Source organism: Lytechinus variegatus, chromosome 3, assembly GCF_018143015.1.
Source record: "Lytechinus variegatus isolate NC3 chromosome 3, Lvar_3.0, whole genome shotgun sequence".
Lineage (NCBI taxonomy): Eukaryota > Metazoa > Echinodermata > Echinoidea > Temnopleuroida > Toxopneustidae > Lytechinus > Lytechinus variegatus.
Window position 1 is genome coordinate 35,466,533 of NC_054742.1, and position 17,472 is coordinate 35,484,004.

Consider the following 17,472-nt stretch of genomic DNA (forward strand, 5'->3'; position numbering starts at 1 on the left):
TTCTAAGCACTTTTTGTAACTTAAACAGAATATGTATATAACTTAACAATTGATGCAAGCGCGAAGCGCAGCGGAAAATTTCGAGATTTAGACCTAAAAACGCGACACTCTATTCATGTTTTGTAAATTCAGAGAAGGATGAGTAATTCGGGATCTTCCTAACATTAACAATGCGAGCGCAAAGCGCGAGCAGAAAAATTTTATATACGTTTCAAACTAATCAAAAAGGTAGGCCCTACCTGTTAAGGACTGCTTGCACTTAGCCATAAAGACGTTAAATATTTCAAAAAGCGAGCGCTTCGCTGAAATTTTCTGACATTTCTACATAAAGAATGGAATTTTTAATCAATAGTTGCAATCGTTAACACGATAGCTATATAACTAAACAATTGTTGCGAGCGCGATGCGCGAGCGAAAGAATTCCCAAAACGGGACACTCTATTCATGTTTTGTAAATCATGAAAAGGATGGGTAGTATGGGATCTCGCGCACGTGTTTCAAATTTAATCCTAAAATCTATACATCTTTTATCATGAAAATCAAAGCGAGCGCGATGCGCGAGCGTATATGATATTTTTGCTATCAGACCTGCATTGATACGAATGAAATGAGAGAGATAATATTTCAACATTATTCGCCATTTTCATTAATGACTTTAATTCTTGGATTTTAGCTCGTAATTTCACAGAAATATATAATTTTACAAATATTTCGAATTGTCTTTCATTAGTGGATGTGTAATTCTTCTTCCTATTTTTCTATCTTAAACATACCAATTTCATTACCATACAACGATTATTTTTGGAACCAAGGTCTTAAACTGACTTATTCAGGGTAGATTAAACTTTGATATTCAGTTATTAAATAACACTCTTATGGTTTCACGTTGGGATTCACTGGAGTACAAAAAAATAAGTTATGTAAGAAAATGAAAAATAATCAGAGTTCTAAAAGGCTTATCTGAAATCGCTCTTACTATGTTTGTTTTTGTTTTTTGTTTCTTCCAATCTTAGCCTAATTTAATGTATTCGATCGAGATTACAGACTTTAGCCTGGAAGTCTTTCACACAAGCTTAGGAGCAATTATTGATATTGTATATCATTGGTATGTAATGTGAGCGTCTTACCAGACTATTACTTCATGTAATGAGGGTAGACACAGGCAGGGAGTTCGAAGCTCCTTGGTTCTAATTAACTAACATTGCAAGAACATTTAAAGGTGCTGATGCCGAAAGATTTGAAAAACCTTGGAAATACATGTATGTGTATTTCTTAGTTTGCATTAAAAAGTGAGCGAAGATTAATATTGCGCATTTGAGATAGAGCTTTAATCTTTTTTTTAACGTGTCCTGGAAATAATTTTCAGATTATGATTGGGTCGCAAACGTTATCACAAAAGTTGCCACCCATTCTATGTAGGGCCCAATTGCACGAAACATCATGTCATATACGGTTTTTTCCATGGAAACCTCGATTTTATTTTGCTGATGTCCATGGTTATTGTAGTTATCAATATCTATTTCCTTTATCTGTATGGTAATTTGTTAAAAGAAAATGTGGCAATGGAAGAATAAAGACTGAATTGAAACTGAAGTCGATAACTGTAAATTTACCATTAAATTTTGTGGTATGTTTTATGCATTGGAGCCTATATAGAACCTATAATAGAAGGGGGAGGGGGAGAGATCGGAAGATGGAGAAGGAAAGGAAAGAGGAGTAGAACAAAAAGGAGGATAAAATTGTAGAAATAACTAGTATTGTATGTCTAGAGCCATCTCAGAAACGTTTGTCTATCATTTCCAAGAAAAACCAATGAATCCCATTCCTGATATATTTTATCATTTGAGCATCATACGTTTGCTAATCGCTCTATATATCAATTAATGTATGAGTTCTCACAGAGTTTTTTTTTAATTGCCAAGTCTTCCGGAATTCAAATACATATGTTAGCCGTCCTACACAATTATAGCCTTACTTTTCAAGTTACTATGACCTATAACTACTCACAACGTAACAATATAAACCAGTGGTACACTATGAACGAACATCTTTTATTTTTTTATTGTTTTTTTATGAGTGTAATACAAAGTGCCAATGTTTCTCTATGTGCAATACTCAATTTTTTATGATGATAATGTGAATAATAAAAGGATAGTTAAATATGATATTAATAGTAATGATAAAAATAATAATAATCAAATCTTAGATTAATTATCTTAGATTAATGAATCAAATAGTAAATGGTTATAAAATAATTGTATTACAATGATGACTGATTTGGCAATAACGTATGTATGTATTTACCCCAGGCATGTGATTATTTTTTTTCACGTATTTTGGATTGTGTTTCTAATTCCCGTTTCTCATTATGTTGTAATTTTTATGTATATTTTTGTGTTTGTCTGAAAATCTGTAATTCGGCCTTTGGGCCGCGAATGATTTCTTTTGTTCAAATAAACTATTTCTATTCTATTCTATACATGGAATCAAAATGTTTTGGTACTCCATTAATACAACCCCTTGATCCACCTTTCTGTATTCGACTATTCATTCCTTCTACATACGACTATCAATTCCGAGTGCGAACTGACAGATAACCCGGCTGTTGGTCGGGGACGCTCAGATAAGATTCATCGACACATTACCCATCTGCTCATATTTCATGTCACTTCAGCAGGGCGTTATTCAAACATCCTGTTACTCGATTTATTGTTGGATTGATGACGAGTTATTCTACATTTCTGTGAAAAAGATCTTTGATTCACCTTTATAATGTATCATTATATCCCTTTTGACTTTTCCATGTCGAGTCTTCTGCCAAAAGCTATCAAAAGTACTCAGGAATCGTTGTTGGAATAGCATTTTTATCTTGGTTATACGCTCTCTTTATAACTTATTGCAAGGTTACTTATCTTACAATTAACGATTCGGTAAGTAAGTTTTCTCATTATTCATGGTAAGTAAGTTTTCTCATTTATTCATTTATATGACCTCTTAATTTCTAATACAAACTAAGCACAACGAGTAAGCAATGGTTGATATCATTGAATTCGATTAATTTGTTAATCCTAACCATCTGAATAGTTACAAATGACACTTTTCCCGAAATGCAATTTTTTCATGATTGTAAATTTGTCAATAAGGCTTCTAAATTACTTTACCATTCATTTTAATGTTACCTTGACAAAGTTTTGATTTATCTTTTTGGATTGAAAATGTTCTAGGTTTCCGATATGTTCTGATTCAATGTACAAAAAAAATACACTTTAAAACTTCCAACAACAACAAAAAAAACCGAGGTGGGACCAGGAATTAATATGCGTGTAGGCACAGAAAGACAATCAGTTACTTCAATTCACTTTCAGTTAAATAAGACACATCCTTTTCATAACTCATTGTAATGAGATCCTTAATTTGCTCAACCATGCGATCCACATAAGCTAAGTTGCATTGAACCTTATTCCACTGCCTATTTACCTGTCTAGGGTTCATCATAATATATTTACTATTCAAGTATTTGATATACCCTCCAAGCACAGAGATTCAGAGAATGAATCAAATTGACTCATTTTTGTTAATATGATACGATAAATTTATCAGCCTTAAGAGATGACAAAACGAAATTTAAACATTATCTATGAAACCGCAATTTTATGCGCATCGTTTTGGCCCAAAATGGTATAAGAACACATTGTGTTCTCTTTCTATTTATCACTCTTTGTTTCAGTTTCATACTTCTAGCATTATAAGCAGAACTACTTTCTTCGTTCCGAACGAACCAACCTTGGCGTACCAAGATCATGAAGATGGCGCCATTTCATCTGTTCTTTCTAATCACCATTCCTTTGTCGTCAGTAGCAACGAGTGAATCTGTAAACCTTGATACTATATATAGTTTGATAAATCACACTTCGGGCCTTTTGGGACAGATGGTGTGTATGAATCCTGTGTCTTCGATGTGTATACAGTATAGACAAAAAGGTATTTATCAATTATCCACTTTACATAAATTTCATTTGTCACTATAATGTACGTACATCCCACCGGTGCGATGGGGGGGTATCATTCACAATTACATGTAGGCTACAGTGAATGTTTCGCCGTACCTTGCCTTTTAATAAGCAGCAATGATGATGAAACACAAAGGGAAATATATATCAAGATAAGCAGCGATTTGTAGCTTCCGAGTCGTTTTAATATTTCATGTCTTTTGGACGAATCTAATGGAGGAACTGTATCTGATTCTCTTTCTATTCTTTGCATGTCAACGGATGCATTTCTAAAGTAAGTTATACAAAGTCCATGTAGTTTGTCTGTCTGAAACAACTCGGATGCCGGGAGCCTATAAGATGATAATTGCTCTTTTGACATTTTCTATACAGCATGTCTTTCCTTTGTCAAAGATTAATTAGATGATGCGCTCTAGTATTTTCTCCTTTTTCATGGATAAGGATGAAGGCTAATACTGATTATTACGATTGTTATATTTAATTGTTACTTTGATTGCGCAATATTATAACAATCGGGCACAAATCAAATAAACATGATGAAACGATATTTTGTTTATTGTTTGCTTATAGTAGGCATGCATGTGTTATACAAGATGCTTTTTCAATCCCAGTAGATAAATCAGACATTCTTTTGTGCTGACCTACACATAAAGATTTCTTTATTCGTCATGGCAAAAATATGACGCAATGAAGCAAGAATTATCTCCAGCTCAGACGACCCTAAATCCATAATAGTTTAAACTGAATATTTTTTATCAAAATGATCCCAAATGACTAAAATCATATAGTTTGCTTGCTTTCATGTTTTGTCGTCATAATATGAAAATTCGTAATTTATGATGATTATGGATTACCCTCGGATTAACCTTTTAATCACACAGGTCAGATTAGGAGTAATCCACTGGCCCGTCGATGGATGGAAGTCATTAATGAAGTAGAAGTGGAGGTTCGAAATCGCAATGGTCTAGCTTTATGGAACTACGTCACCAACCTGACAGAATATAATTTGGAGGTTTGATGAAAATTCCCCTTAATATTGAATATACCTATATCTTTTAAAAGAATTATTCATTGAAAGACGAATCAAACTCATGCATTACAACAATTATAAGTTTCAGAATCGACAAATATCCAGGAAAAAATTATCCTAAAGCATGTTTCTTCAACTGGAATGATCACAAGGTTTAGACAAATTCATAACTTCCTTTAACTTAAAAAAATGTTTGCTTCTTTGATTTCGTGCTGCTCATTTTTAAAAATGTCTGTTTTCACTTTGAAATCAAAATCTTCCCCTTAAAATTCAAATTTTAAAATATGGAATGTATTTTCTCATTTCCTATCATTTCTTTTACAATTCGTTCCAAACTTCTTCACTCTCATATTTTCAAAAAGGAAAAACGAGGCGTTGAAAGAGCAACTGTTGCATTAACATCCATAGTTCTGGAGCAGACTAAATCCATTAATGTAGATCAACCTGGAATGGATCCTCAAATAAAACGATTATACAACTTTTATGGGTCTGATCTATTCACCTTCAATAATCCAAGTCAACTCAGGTAAGAGGTTCGCGCTAGCGTATTATTGATAATAAAAGAAATGATTTCAGAATGCCCAAATTCTAGGTATAAATCTCAAAAGCACGCGCACAGTCATGCTTAAATTATCTAGTTTCATATCAGAATATAAAACAATTCTTCGCTCGCTTCACGCTCGCGCTATTAGTGTAGGGAGATACCCAATTATTCATTCTCTTCATGATTTACAAAACATGAATAAATATGGTCCTGTTTTAGGTATTAATCAATTTTTTTTTCCGCTCGCATATATTGTTTAGTTATATACCTATCCTGTTAATGATTACAAAAAGTGCGTAGAATGTAAAATTTTTAGGTTAGAATGTCAAAAATTTTCGATTTTCAAGCCATCAAGTCCGGCCGTTTTAGCACGGAAGTGTATGCAGTTATTATGGGTTTCTTAATATTTAAGCCTACTTTAGTGACAAAATAAGAAAGAAAATAATACATGACATAAATGTCTTCGGTAACCACATAAAGATCTTTCATGGCATCAAAGCGTGTAAAACTTATGGTGGTTTTGGAGTAGGCCTACGCACGAAAAAAGTTAACGATTTGACCACTGGCGGATCCGGGGGGGGGGGCAAAGCCGGCCCGTGCCTCCCCCCCCCCCTTTGGAAGTGAAGACCTGTGTTTTTTTTTTTTTGCTTGTCAATTTTTTTCGGGGACGAGATATCCTTAATTTTTGGTTAAAACCTTTTTTTTGGCTTGTCAAATTTTTCCTCGGAAAAATGTGCCCCTCACCTCTTTTGGAAAATTTTGGATCCGCCCCTGGATTAGACCATATTTGACGTCTTTTTCGTTTTTCCGTGTAAGATTAACCTCTTCATTTACTATCTATTGTCCACGGTGGACGGCATTCGGATACTAATGAGTTAGAAAGAAGAGGATCGAAGGTATTTGAATTCCAGTTCATCGTGACTTAAGCCAGACTGACACTAGCACGATTTTGCGTCACGCATTGGCACGACTCAAGTCGTGCCAGTGCGCAAATTTAGTCGTGAACTGGCGTGAAGTGTGCGTAAACACGTCGTGACACGTCGTGACCGCGTGCCATGTCAGGACGAGAATTTTGAAATGTTCAAAATTTCGGTCACGACAAAATTTAGCGACCGGGTCGTGAACTATGCGCAAACTGTTCGTGAACTCGTCGTGAACTCGTCTGGACGATGCAGGAGGATGCGTGCCAGTGCGTGGCAGTGCGCGCCATGCCACGACTGTCACGAATAGTTCACGAACAGCTCATGTCGTGTTCACGAATAGTTCAGCACGACACCGTCCGAATTGCGCCAATGCAGGAAGTGCGTAAACTATGCGCAAACTATGCGTGAACTCGTCGTGCCAGTTCGTGTCAATGTGGACACTGACGGGCACGCATTCGTGAACTATTCGTGAACTCGTCGTGAACTTGTGAACTTGTCGTGAACTATGCGTGAAACAAGTCGTAAACAGTGCGGGAGCCTCCCAGTTCGTGCCCCCAAAATGCCACGACTTGCCACGACAAAATCGTGGCCAAAAGTCGTGCAAGTGTCAGCCTGGCTTTAGCCGTGAACCAGAATAGCATGGTGGTTAAGTCGCTGCCTGGAAAGCAGTAGATGGCGGGTTCGAATCCCACTGGTTCCAATTTTTCTGACTTATGGTTTTCATTACAGATCGAGCTTACTGATCTTCAAAAACAAATAGGAGTAATGCCGAAAATTTGTTAACAAATTATAATTTCCTCCTATTAAAGCCTCTTCACTTACTATTAATGGGTGGGTCTGTAAGTTTTGGGCATTTGATCAAACTTGATGACCACTGCGACGCAACCCGGTTAGGTTAGTGTTCGTGGCCATTGCAAATTTCACGGTGTTAAAGCCATAGAAACCGTCATCTTCAGCACTTCTATCTACATTGAGATCAACGGTACATCGTCTATTTCCCCCCGTTTTATTTGATACGTCATTATAATATTATTCATTTTAACACAGATATTATGGCTTCATACGAGGTGAAATGAGAAGAATATATCACAATGGCAAGGTTTGTGCGGGTCGCACCTTTCTCGGTAGGCCTCGGACAAGACATCGTTGTCTACAAATCGAACCAGATCTAACTGACCTAATGGCGATGTCACGTGATGCCAATGAGTTGCTGTGGGCGTGGAAAGGCTGGCGAGATGCAGTCGGTAGACCAATGAGAGACCTTTATCCAATATATGTGAATCTATCCAACGTAGCTGCTGTGAATAAAGGTATGAAACATTTTGAATGTCAACCCTTGGACATATACTTTTGTCACTTTTTGAAAATATTTTTAGCCATGTATGATCGAATTCTGCAATTCATTGACTATCCCTGTAATTGAATAATCAATGTATTTGATATTCATGTCAGTTTTATAGTTTGTAACATAATTATCTTTGCAGTGCACATTTATGTGCACTGCAAGTTACACTTAATTATCTGTAGATGTCAAATCATCTGGGTTTTTTTCAATAACAGAGGCGATGTAAAAAGGGATTGTATTAACCACGGCCCCTCATTTCCCCCGTATATTCCTCCCTTTTACTCGTTTCTGTTCCGTTCCTTTTAAAGTTATCAATTCTATCCACCGGGTACATCAATGCCCTCAGCATCAATAAACCTTCTCTTAATTGAGATAATGTATGTTATTACTTTCATTTTTTATCTTTCTAAATTAAAAAAAAGTACTTGAGAAATTTACTTTTATCTTTCATCATTGTGTTCAGGTTTTTCAAACGAAGGGGAATCATGGCTGCATAGATACGAAGATCCTGATTTTATTGATGATATCGACTATCTTTGGGAGTCTATAAAGCCGCTGTATTTACAAGTGCACGCTTACGTCAGGCGAAGACTCGTTGATTATTATGGATCAGATGTTGTAGATCTACATGGACCAATCCCTGCCCATCTCCTTGGTGAGTCTATGATAGCAATAATAATATTCTTTTCAACGAAAAATCAATTATATGAAACCAGGGGTCTTCCGACGAGGCCGATGATATAAAATTACATTCTGCTTACACAGCAAAAACTGTGGTGTTAACCGGTGTATATAGAGGACCACATCAGTTATTTTACACCGGTGTTAAATTGGTGGTGTTAGTTTTACACCTATAGGTGTTATTACAACACCTTTCGTTGTTACATTTACACTATTTGGTGTTACGTTTAATCTATAGGGTGTAACTTTAACACCTCAGGGTGTGGTCCTCTATTAACACCAATTGGTGTCAGTTTTAACACCGCAGTTTTTACAGTGTAGCCTAATCTTATAAACCTTGCTTTCGTAATGATATAAGATACCTGTAATTTACAGGAAAATTGCAATTTTCACAGGTAACATGTGGGCACAGGAATGGAATAATATCTACGACATCGTGGAACCATATCCGGGTCATGGCGCAATTGATGTCACCAATGAAATGAAAGATCTCGGATGGACAGCAGAAAACATGTTCACTGTTGCTAATCAGTAAGTCTATTGTGTTAAACATTATAAATGACAGAAGACATGAAGTTGTGAACTATCGTATTGAAATTAATCTTAAATAAAAAACGATGTTAATCACGAACGCTTGAATATGACACCATTTTCATTTAAAAATCTATGAGAATGATTATATGAAAACCAGCAAATTTCAATCTAATTCAAACCAATTACAGTCAGTTCCAAAAAAAAATCAGTCTAGTTAAGTTGAATCAACTTATGGAACCGAAACCATAGGATTTTTTTTTTAAATAATGTCTTCATTATTTGAAATTTCACATGTGCAATTTTAGTGTATAAGTGAAATTTCAAATTAAGGCTTACTGTAAAAGCTGATATTTTCGCGTACAGAATTTTTCGCGAATCGCGGGTGTCCCGACATTTTCGCGGGTTGTTAAATTCGCGATCGGAAGATGTACGAATCATTTTCACAGCATTTCAAAGAAGTAAATCCAGTGCAAATCATGTGCAAATCTTTACCACTCAAAATCTTCATGCTGATATGTCTTTTGTACATAAATATGTCCCTGTAAAAACAGTTAGAAATTATGGAAAAGGTGGCTTAAATTTCACTTTTTTAACCTTTAGATCTAAAAAATCATCATGCCACAGGATCTAATAGGGTTAAGCAATCTTTGGAATTTGTGTTTTGTTTGATTAATTTTTCAAAAAGTTGGTAAAAGTGCAAACTTGTGGAATTTTGTGAACAGAATCTTCACCCTCAAAATTCTGGTCATGTGACTTATGAATATTAATGAGTATGCAAATAGCTACCAATACGTGTGTATAGAGTCAATCAGATGACAATAAAATCAAATTATTTCATGGAAAATACATTTTATTATTACAGTGAGTGTATAAATATTGATAAAATAATGTTAGAAAATAATTTAGGCTCTGATTTCGTTCGAGACATTAAAAAAGTGAAATTCTAGCTAACTTTTTGAATCACTAACTGTACTTTCTAAGCCTTATTTTTTGTACATATAGAGGTGCATATCTCCATTTTCTAACTATGCAGGATGTTTTCAATAGCAAATCTTTGCTGTTGGGGGCATTGGCACTGACTAAGAAATGTGTCAATATTTTCGCGTGTTGTTAAATTCGCGGCCGATCGGCAATTCGCGAAATCCGCGAAAATAACAGCTTATAAAGTATTATGTACAGAAATCTTGTTTTCGCATTTACATTTGTACTAACAAAAGTATTAAAGATAAAATCATTTTTTTGGTGTATGTATGCAAACTGAGTACCTGCTCAAATATTTATGAGGCTTCTGTTAGTATGCTTATATCTCAGTCGTATTAAATGTTAAGGCGCTGTCACACCTTGGCGTTTTAGACAGCGTATGCCCGACGTATGAGGAATTTGGCGAATACGCTGGCGTACGTCGAATACGTTACGGGTAAGTTTTGCATACGTTAAGAGTACGCTAAAACACGCTGGTATACGTCGTCATACGGCGAGGTCGTCGAAAAATTTTGTGCAAGCACAAATTTTTTCGACGTATGCCAGCGTATGGCTCATACGTCCCGCATACGCGGGCCATAAGTTGTAGGCAAGTTACGCGATCGTTGATACACGTTGACACACGTTACTCGTAAGTTACTCATAAGTCGATGTACGTCGAGATAATGTCCAGCGTACCCTAAACTTACTTCTAACCTATGAGTAACGTGCTTTGAACGTATGTGTAACTTAACTCCAACGTATATTGACGTATGAAGACGTGCTCCGGATGACCACAAATCTTACTGAACGTGTTTATAACTTACAGCTACCGTATAATGGCGTATTGACAACGTTTATAGGAATTGGTATACAAAGGTGGGGTTCACAGGAGTTTTCTTCGGCATGGCGGTGGTGTTGATACGGTGATGTATCGTGCGGTTATGATTTGAATAGTCGAGGGCAGCCTTTTTATAGGCTATGACACGTGTTCGTCAGCGATACGCTGCCGCGCGCTATGCGTAAGTTAGGCTATCGTAGGGCATAAGTTGTGTACGCCAGCAATACGCTAAGCATTCGTTGGAATACGTTACTTATAAGTTAACGAAGCGTTCGATATAAGTTACTAATACGTTATGTATACGTCCAACTCGTTATGAATACGCTAAGTATACGCCCAGAGTTGAAAAAAAATCAAAGTTCAGCGTATGCCGACGTTTTAGAGAAATTTTGATACGTCGGGCATACGCTGTCTAAAACGCCAAGGTGTGACACCACCTTAAATCATTTTATTTTCAAATTGGAAGTTAAAGACGGATATGATTCTTTCATATAGATTCTTTACATCACTTGGGCTTGAATCAATGCCAAGGAGTTTCTGGGCTAAGTCTATGATGGTTAAACCAAGAAATCGTGAAGTATCATGCCACGGAAGCTCTCTTGATTTCTACAAAAATAAAGATGTGAGGTAAGAAATTATGTTTATAGAATTGCACAGAATACACTCTTTCGCTAATGGTTCAATGAGTCCATGCAGCAATTCAACAAGTTAGGTTTACTTCTTATAAACGAATTCCTGTTTGTTTAAATTCAGTCACTGGCATACAGATGGGGGGGGGGCTTTGATAACTTTGACCCCCCCCGGTTCCACGATCAAAAATGAAAAAAAAAAAAAAAACATGAAGAAGAGGGTAGAAAGGGTCAGGGTAAATTATGATATCATTTGTTTTTCAGTATACAATATGTCAAATATATCATGAATGTAGATTTTCATTTTCTTTAAGGCAAACATTTTCACTCGCTTTCTTCGCTCACTCACGATTTTTTAAAGACATTTTTACCATATCAGCATATACGCCATGTTATGCCCCTCAATTTTGTTGAGTGGGGGGGGGGCTCATTATACTACTGTCATCAGTTGAAACCTCTTCATTATTCCCATGTAGAGGTGGTCATCCCCATCATTGATATCGACTTCTCTGTCGATCTAGACCGGCGAGGTTCAAAATAGGCTTGATCAATGTGGCACATCCCCAGTGGATGTTAGCATATCCAGATATATCTATTCAGTATTATACCACTTTATTAACACCCTATTAAGCATTGCTTTGTGTTTGTACTTATGTCTTTTTCATATCCCTGTACACACACTGTAAAAACTATGGTGTTAAAACTGACACCAATTGGTGTAAATAGAGGACCACACCCTGAGGTGTTAATATTACTCCCTAAAGATTGAAAATAACACCAAAGAGTGTAAATGTAACAACCAAAGGTGTAAAACTAACACCACCAATTTAACACCGGTGTAAAATAACTGGTGTGGTCCTCTATGTACACCGGTTAACACCACAGTTTTTGCTGTGCAGGATCAAGATGTGCACAGAAGTTAACATGCAGGATCTCTTCACTGTCCATCATGAGATGGGACATTGTCAATACTACCTACAGTACAGGAATCAACATGCTCTCTTTCGTGATGGAGCCAACCCTGGGTTCCACGAAGCAGTAGGGGATACTGTTTCTCTGTCGGTTATTACACCAAGCTATCTGAACCGAATTGGTCTCCTCCAACAGTCTCTATCCAATCACACAGGTAAAATCATCATTTTCTTCATCATTGCCTGATCGTCATAACCGTTGATTCCTTTTCCATTCCAGGATGTCATTGCCAAAATACTGTGATGGTTTCTTATCGCTTAACTGCTTGTTAAGATGTTGCGAAGCTCCTCAATTGTGTATGCACGACACATTCCCTAAAAAAGCATTAATTACGCCTCTCAAGGAGGGGGGGGGTGGGGTGGTGGTCACGAGCTGGATGTTCCCTTACCTAGATCAGCCATTGTCTGAGATGATAGCCCTATCATATATTTTAAAATGAAATGATAAGGGGTACTGATATTAAAAAAAGAGAAAGGTTACTGTTTGAACAGATGTCTTTGTACAACTATTTTTTTTTCGTTCAGATGCAGAATCCAATATTAACTTTCTAATGAAGTTGGCGCTATTCAAGCTGGTATTTCTGCCGTATGGACTGCTTGTTGATAAATGGCGATGGCAGGCTTTTAAAGGCGAAATACAACCAAATGATTACAACCAAGCCTGGTGGAATCTAAGGTATCGAATGTTTCCGAAATAAAAGTTTCGAAATCTTGAAATACTTTGGGTTTTGTTTTGCGTTGTTCGATTATTTGTTTGTTTTGTTTGGTCGCTTTTGTTGTCTGTCTACTTTTACAAACCAATTCAATATGGCTTTTTCCCGTTGTTTATACCTATATACTTAATTTGCCTGTTTCATATGTGTTAATCATATTTTGACTCGATTTTAACTTTGGGTTGTCCTTTTTGTGTTTTATCCCCATGGCTATGCTATGAAAGTGACATATCATTTAACCGTTCAAGAAATGAACTTTCACGTCAAATTGCTAGAAAATACACTTATTATATACCAATTTCGGCTTTAGAAACAACGTACACTTGTCATGCATTACTTGTGATGAACCTGTCAGCAACAATATTCATTTCTCTTCCCCAAATTGCCCGCAAAAACTGACATAACAATTATGTGTGCGTATTTTGTAAGTTTATGATACTTATATCAATAGGAAACAATACCAAGGGATTCAGGCACCAATACCACGCAGTCCTCATGACTTTGACCCAGGGGCGAAGTTTCACGTAGCAACGGGTACACCGTACGTCAGGTAATTTGGTTATCGGCATGAACTTATCCAGTGGCATACAGAAGGGGGGGCCTTGGGGCGCTTGCCCACCCCCCCCCCAAAAAAAAAAATCAGGAAAAAGTAACAAAGAGAAAAGTCAAGAATAGTCAAGAGATAGGGTAAATAATTATTATATTATCTGGATAGTATGCCAAAATCTATCACAAAATTAGAATTTTGAAATAAACATTGGAAATTTATTCTCGCTCGCATCATTCATTCGCAATTTGTTTGAAATTTTCCCAATACGCCCCTCAAAAATTTTGGCTAATTTTGCCACGGTTTTCTGTCTATAGTTGACTTTGTTCAAATTACATTTCAACTTTTAACTACCATTAAATTGAGTTATTTTCAGTAATTTTTTAGAGGGTCATTGTTTCATAGATCAGAATTATATTACATCTTGTAGCAAAACCAATAATTCGAATTTATATCATGAAAATTACTACCGCAAATTTTTGATGGGATGCGTATTGTCAAGTAGTAAAAGAAAAGAAACAATCACGTGACAGCCAGAAGCTTTCTCAACATCAACATGATATATCTGAAGTTTCGCACAGTCTCGTTCTAACTAGGTTCCGTTGAAACGTTCTTCAAGTACGTTCGGATTAATGATGAATGTCTATGTAACTTTACTTTTAAATTATTGAAATGAAAAAATCTGAAAGCGACTCCGCATGAATTAGATGCACTGAAATATGTTTTTTTTTTTCCTCAAGAAATAAGTTTATCAACGGACATATTTTTAAGAGACACAATATTCTATTATAGGGTTCTATTTGAGGATTAAAGCAATAAACTTAGAAGGAAAATGAAAATGGCCCGTATCAATTTATCTATTTCTATGCTATAGCCAGGTATGACAACGATATTAAACAGTAGATATTCGATTTCCAAGGGAGTTGTTTTTTGGACTCTATTCAATCAGCATGATCAGGCAATCAATATTTTGGATAGTTGACCATGCATTATAGCATAGGATTAAACTTATTCTTGTTATCAAAAACGAAGTAATTTTGTAAAATGGAGGAAAATAAATGTTTATTTGAAATTTTCCCAGAAGCCCGTTTCCGATTAGCATAATGAGAATCAATATATGCTAAACCTCAGAGGATATACTCAGCGATTTCACCATTGTCAACGACCGAAATCAGTTTTTTCAGGTATTGGTCAGTAAAGCAAGATTGAATATCTTCAAACCCACTAGAAAATTACTGAATATATTTGACGAATTTACATTCGATAAATTTGGCATGTGATCAAACGCAGTGACATTCGATCCACTATGTCCAGGTATAACGATTACCTTCTATCCCGTGAAATGATTGATAACGTAATAATATACACTGTAAGAAAATGTATCCTTAAAATAAAAAGAAGTTCCTGCAGCAGAGTCTCGAGAACACCTGTAATCTTACCAGATCATGTAAAATTACAGGAAATTGGTATTTGGTGTATGGAACCTTATCTATTTCCTTTACTAAAACAAACTTTTCCCCTTTTCAGACAAACCTGGGCCAAAACACAAAACACAAAACTTAGCAATGATCGTAGAACACTTTTCTACGATTTGACTACAATGGACAATCAATCGTAAAAATCAAGCGTACGATCAATCGCTAACCTTTGTGTTTTACGGGGCCCTGTTCTGAAAAAATGCAGAAAAATTCATGTTTTATGAATTTACAGAATGATTCTGTTGTTGCTTTCTGCAAAATCTTCTGTTTTTTCTGTAAAATCAGGGTTTTTTTAACAGTGTAGGATCCAAGTGGTCAGATATGGCTATCTACTGTGAAATGAAAATACAGGAAAGTAAAGCGTATGCACAGTATCATACACTCTAAGAATTAAAGGTTCAAAATTGAACCCCGAAAGGTTGATGCAAAATCTTTGTGTTCAAAAATTGAACCCTGCGGTTGGGGTTCATGTTTGCACCCTGCGGGTTCAAAACTGCACCCCTAGGGGTTCAATTTGAATTTTAGGGGTGCAGTTTTGGACCCGCAGGGTGCAAAAATGTACCCCAACCGCAGGGTTCAATTTTTGAACCCCAAATCAAAGGTTTCATTTTTGAACCCATAGGGTGCTGATTTTGCATCAACCTTTCGGGGTTCAATTTTGAACCCTTATTTCTTAGTGTGTACTTTAATATTATGATAGCTTTATCGGCTACAATGTTGTGTGTGTGTTTTCTGTCTTTCTAGATATTTCGTTAGTTTCGTTATTCAGTTCCAATTCCACAAAGCACTGTGCGACGCTAAAGGAGAACAGGGCCCATTACATCTATGCAACATCTATAATTCTAAAGAAGCTGGAAGAAAATTTAGGTATTACTTTTCAACATTGCATGGAAAGTATTTATTTAAAAAAGCGCACAATCTAACATAAATTTTGTATGGTCTCCTTTGCCATGTTTGCTCGTTTTGTTTTCTCGATGATTTCTGCTGTACACAGTGTTATGATTCTTGGCGTTTGAAATTTACACAACATCAGTCTGCAGTGAGTTTTCATGACGCTGGAAAATTAGCTAAATATCACAATTAAAAGTAATAAAAACACATAAAATCTTGTTTTCAAAATTGTGTCCATTCGTTTACAAACTGTCCTATCCTTGAACTCAGTGGCTTTATCTTAATGTTAAGTTATTTCCTTAAACTTTGGACCAATAAATACAATCATGTATAATTTTTATTCATTCTATCAATGTTAACAAGACAGCCTTGTTCAAGGTGCCGGGCATACATGTGGCCGGGAATTGAACCCTGGACCTTTCTTGCCAGGTAACTGAGACCGCTCGGGCCCCTACTGAACAGATGTTGAACTATCTTTTCATTCTCCTAGGTCTATGCTGAAGATGGGTGCCAGTAAACCTTGGCATGACGCTATGGAGGTCATGACTGGCCAACGCAAAATGGATGCCAAACCTCTCCTAGAATATATTCAGCCTCTTACCGAATGGCTGCGGAATGAAAACCAGGGGAAATTTGTTGGATGGACCTGACAGTCATAGAGCTGGTTTGTTTTAATTTACATTCTATAAAATACTGAACTTATGGATTGGGTTTTGGGCCGTTATCATAGTTCTTTCTTCAGGTGGTATATCCAGAATGAGAAGCCCTTCTTTGAAGAAGACTCGGAAAATACAAATATATCTTTTAATGGGTTTTGAAATGTACAACCGCTGAATCTGTTCAACAAAGAATCAACATACCAAGTTCTAAAAGACTTGATGATGCATTATTACACTGTATATAGAAGATAACAATACGTCATATCAATACTCTTTCCTAACGTCTATCAAAGATGGCGCTCTTAATTATTAGCTAATTGTCAGATTGCCACCTCAATAATTTCCTCTAGGATGACAACATGGACATGGTGGGTGAAGTGATTAGTCAGATTCAATGACCAGGCAGGTGTTTCATTAAGTTGTGTGTAAACTTGCACATTAATGGAATTTTAAGTGCCAGCTCAAATACTTATTACCAAAATATTACCAATTGTAGATTGTTACAAATATAATTAAAGCTTACAAGATTTTACATTCAAGAGACAATTCATCTAAGTGGCACGTATTAGAAAGCAACACATGTAACATTTGTGGAGAAGTTGATACCACTTTTCATTTCATACTGTATTGTAAATATGTTCGATTGTTTTTGAAAATTATAGTAAGGTAGCTATTTTATATTTTCGATTACTATTTCTATAGAAGAAAAAAACATT

The 17,472-nt window shown here is 36.1% G+C and overlaps 1 protein-coding gene across 1 annotated transcript; it reads left to right on the forward strand.

Moving 5' to 3' along the window:
* The first annotated feature begins 7,572 nt into the window (after positions 1-7,572).
* On the forward strand, positions 7,573-17,472 carry LOC121412204 (angiotensin-converting enzyme-like). Its single transcript, XM_041605112.1, has 9 exons — positions 7,573-7,817; positions 8,316-8,507; positions 8,929-9,064; positions 11,364-11,495; positions 12,397-12,623; positions 13,000-13,144; positions 13,633-13,731; positions 15,951-16,073; positions 16,588-17,472. Exons 1-9 carry the CDS (start codon positions 7,580-7,582, stop codon positions 16,745-16,747), a joined length of 1,452 nt encoding a protein of 483 aa, XP_041461046.1. The 5' UTR covers positions 7,573-7,579; the 3' UTR covers positions 16,748-17,472.

What these genes read in the sequence shown, in the direction of transcription:
- LOC121412204 (XM_041605112.1), top strand. Translation starts at nt 7,580, where the DNA reads ATGAGAAGAATATATCACAATGGCAAGGTTTGTGCGGGTCGCACCTTT. An exon ending in CGTAGCTGCTGTGAATAAAG is followed by an intron (nt 7,818 to 8,315) that starts GTATGAAACATT and finishes CATTGTGTTCAG; the next exon opens with GTTTTTCAAACGAAGGGGAA. An exon ending in GTCTCTATCCAATCACACAG is followed by an intron (nt 12,624 to 12,999) that starts GTAAAATCATCA and finishes GTTCAGATGCAG; the next exon opens with AATCCAATATTAACTTTCTA.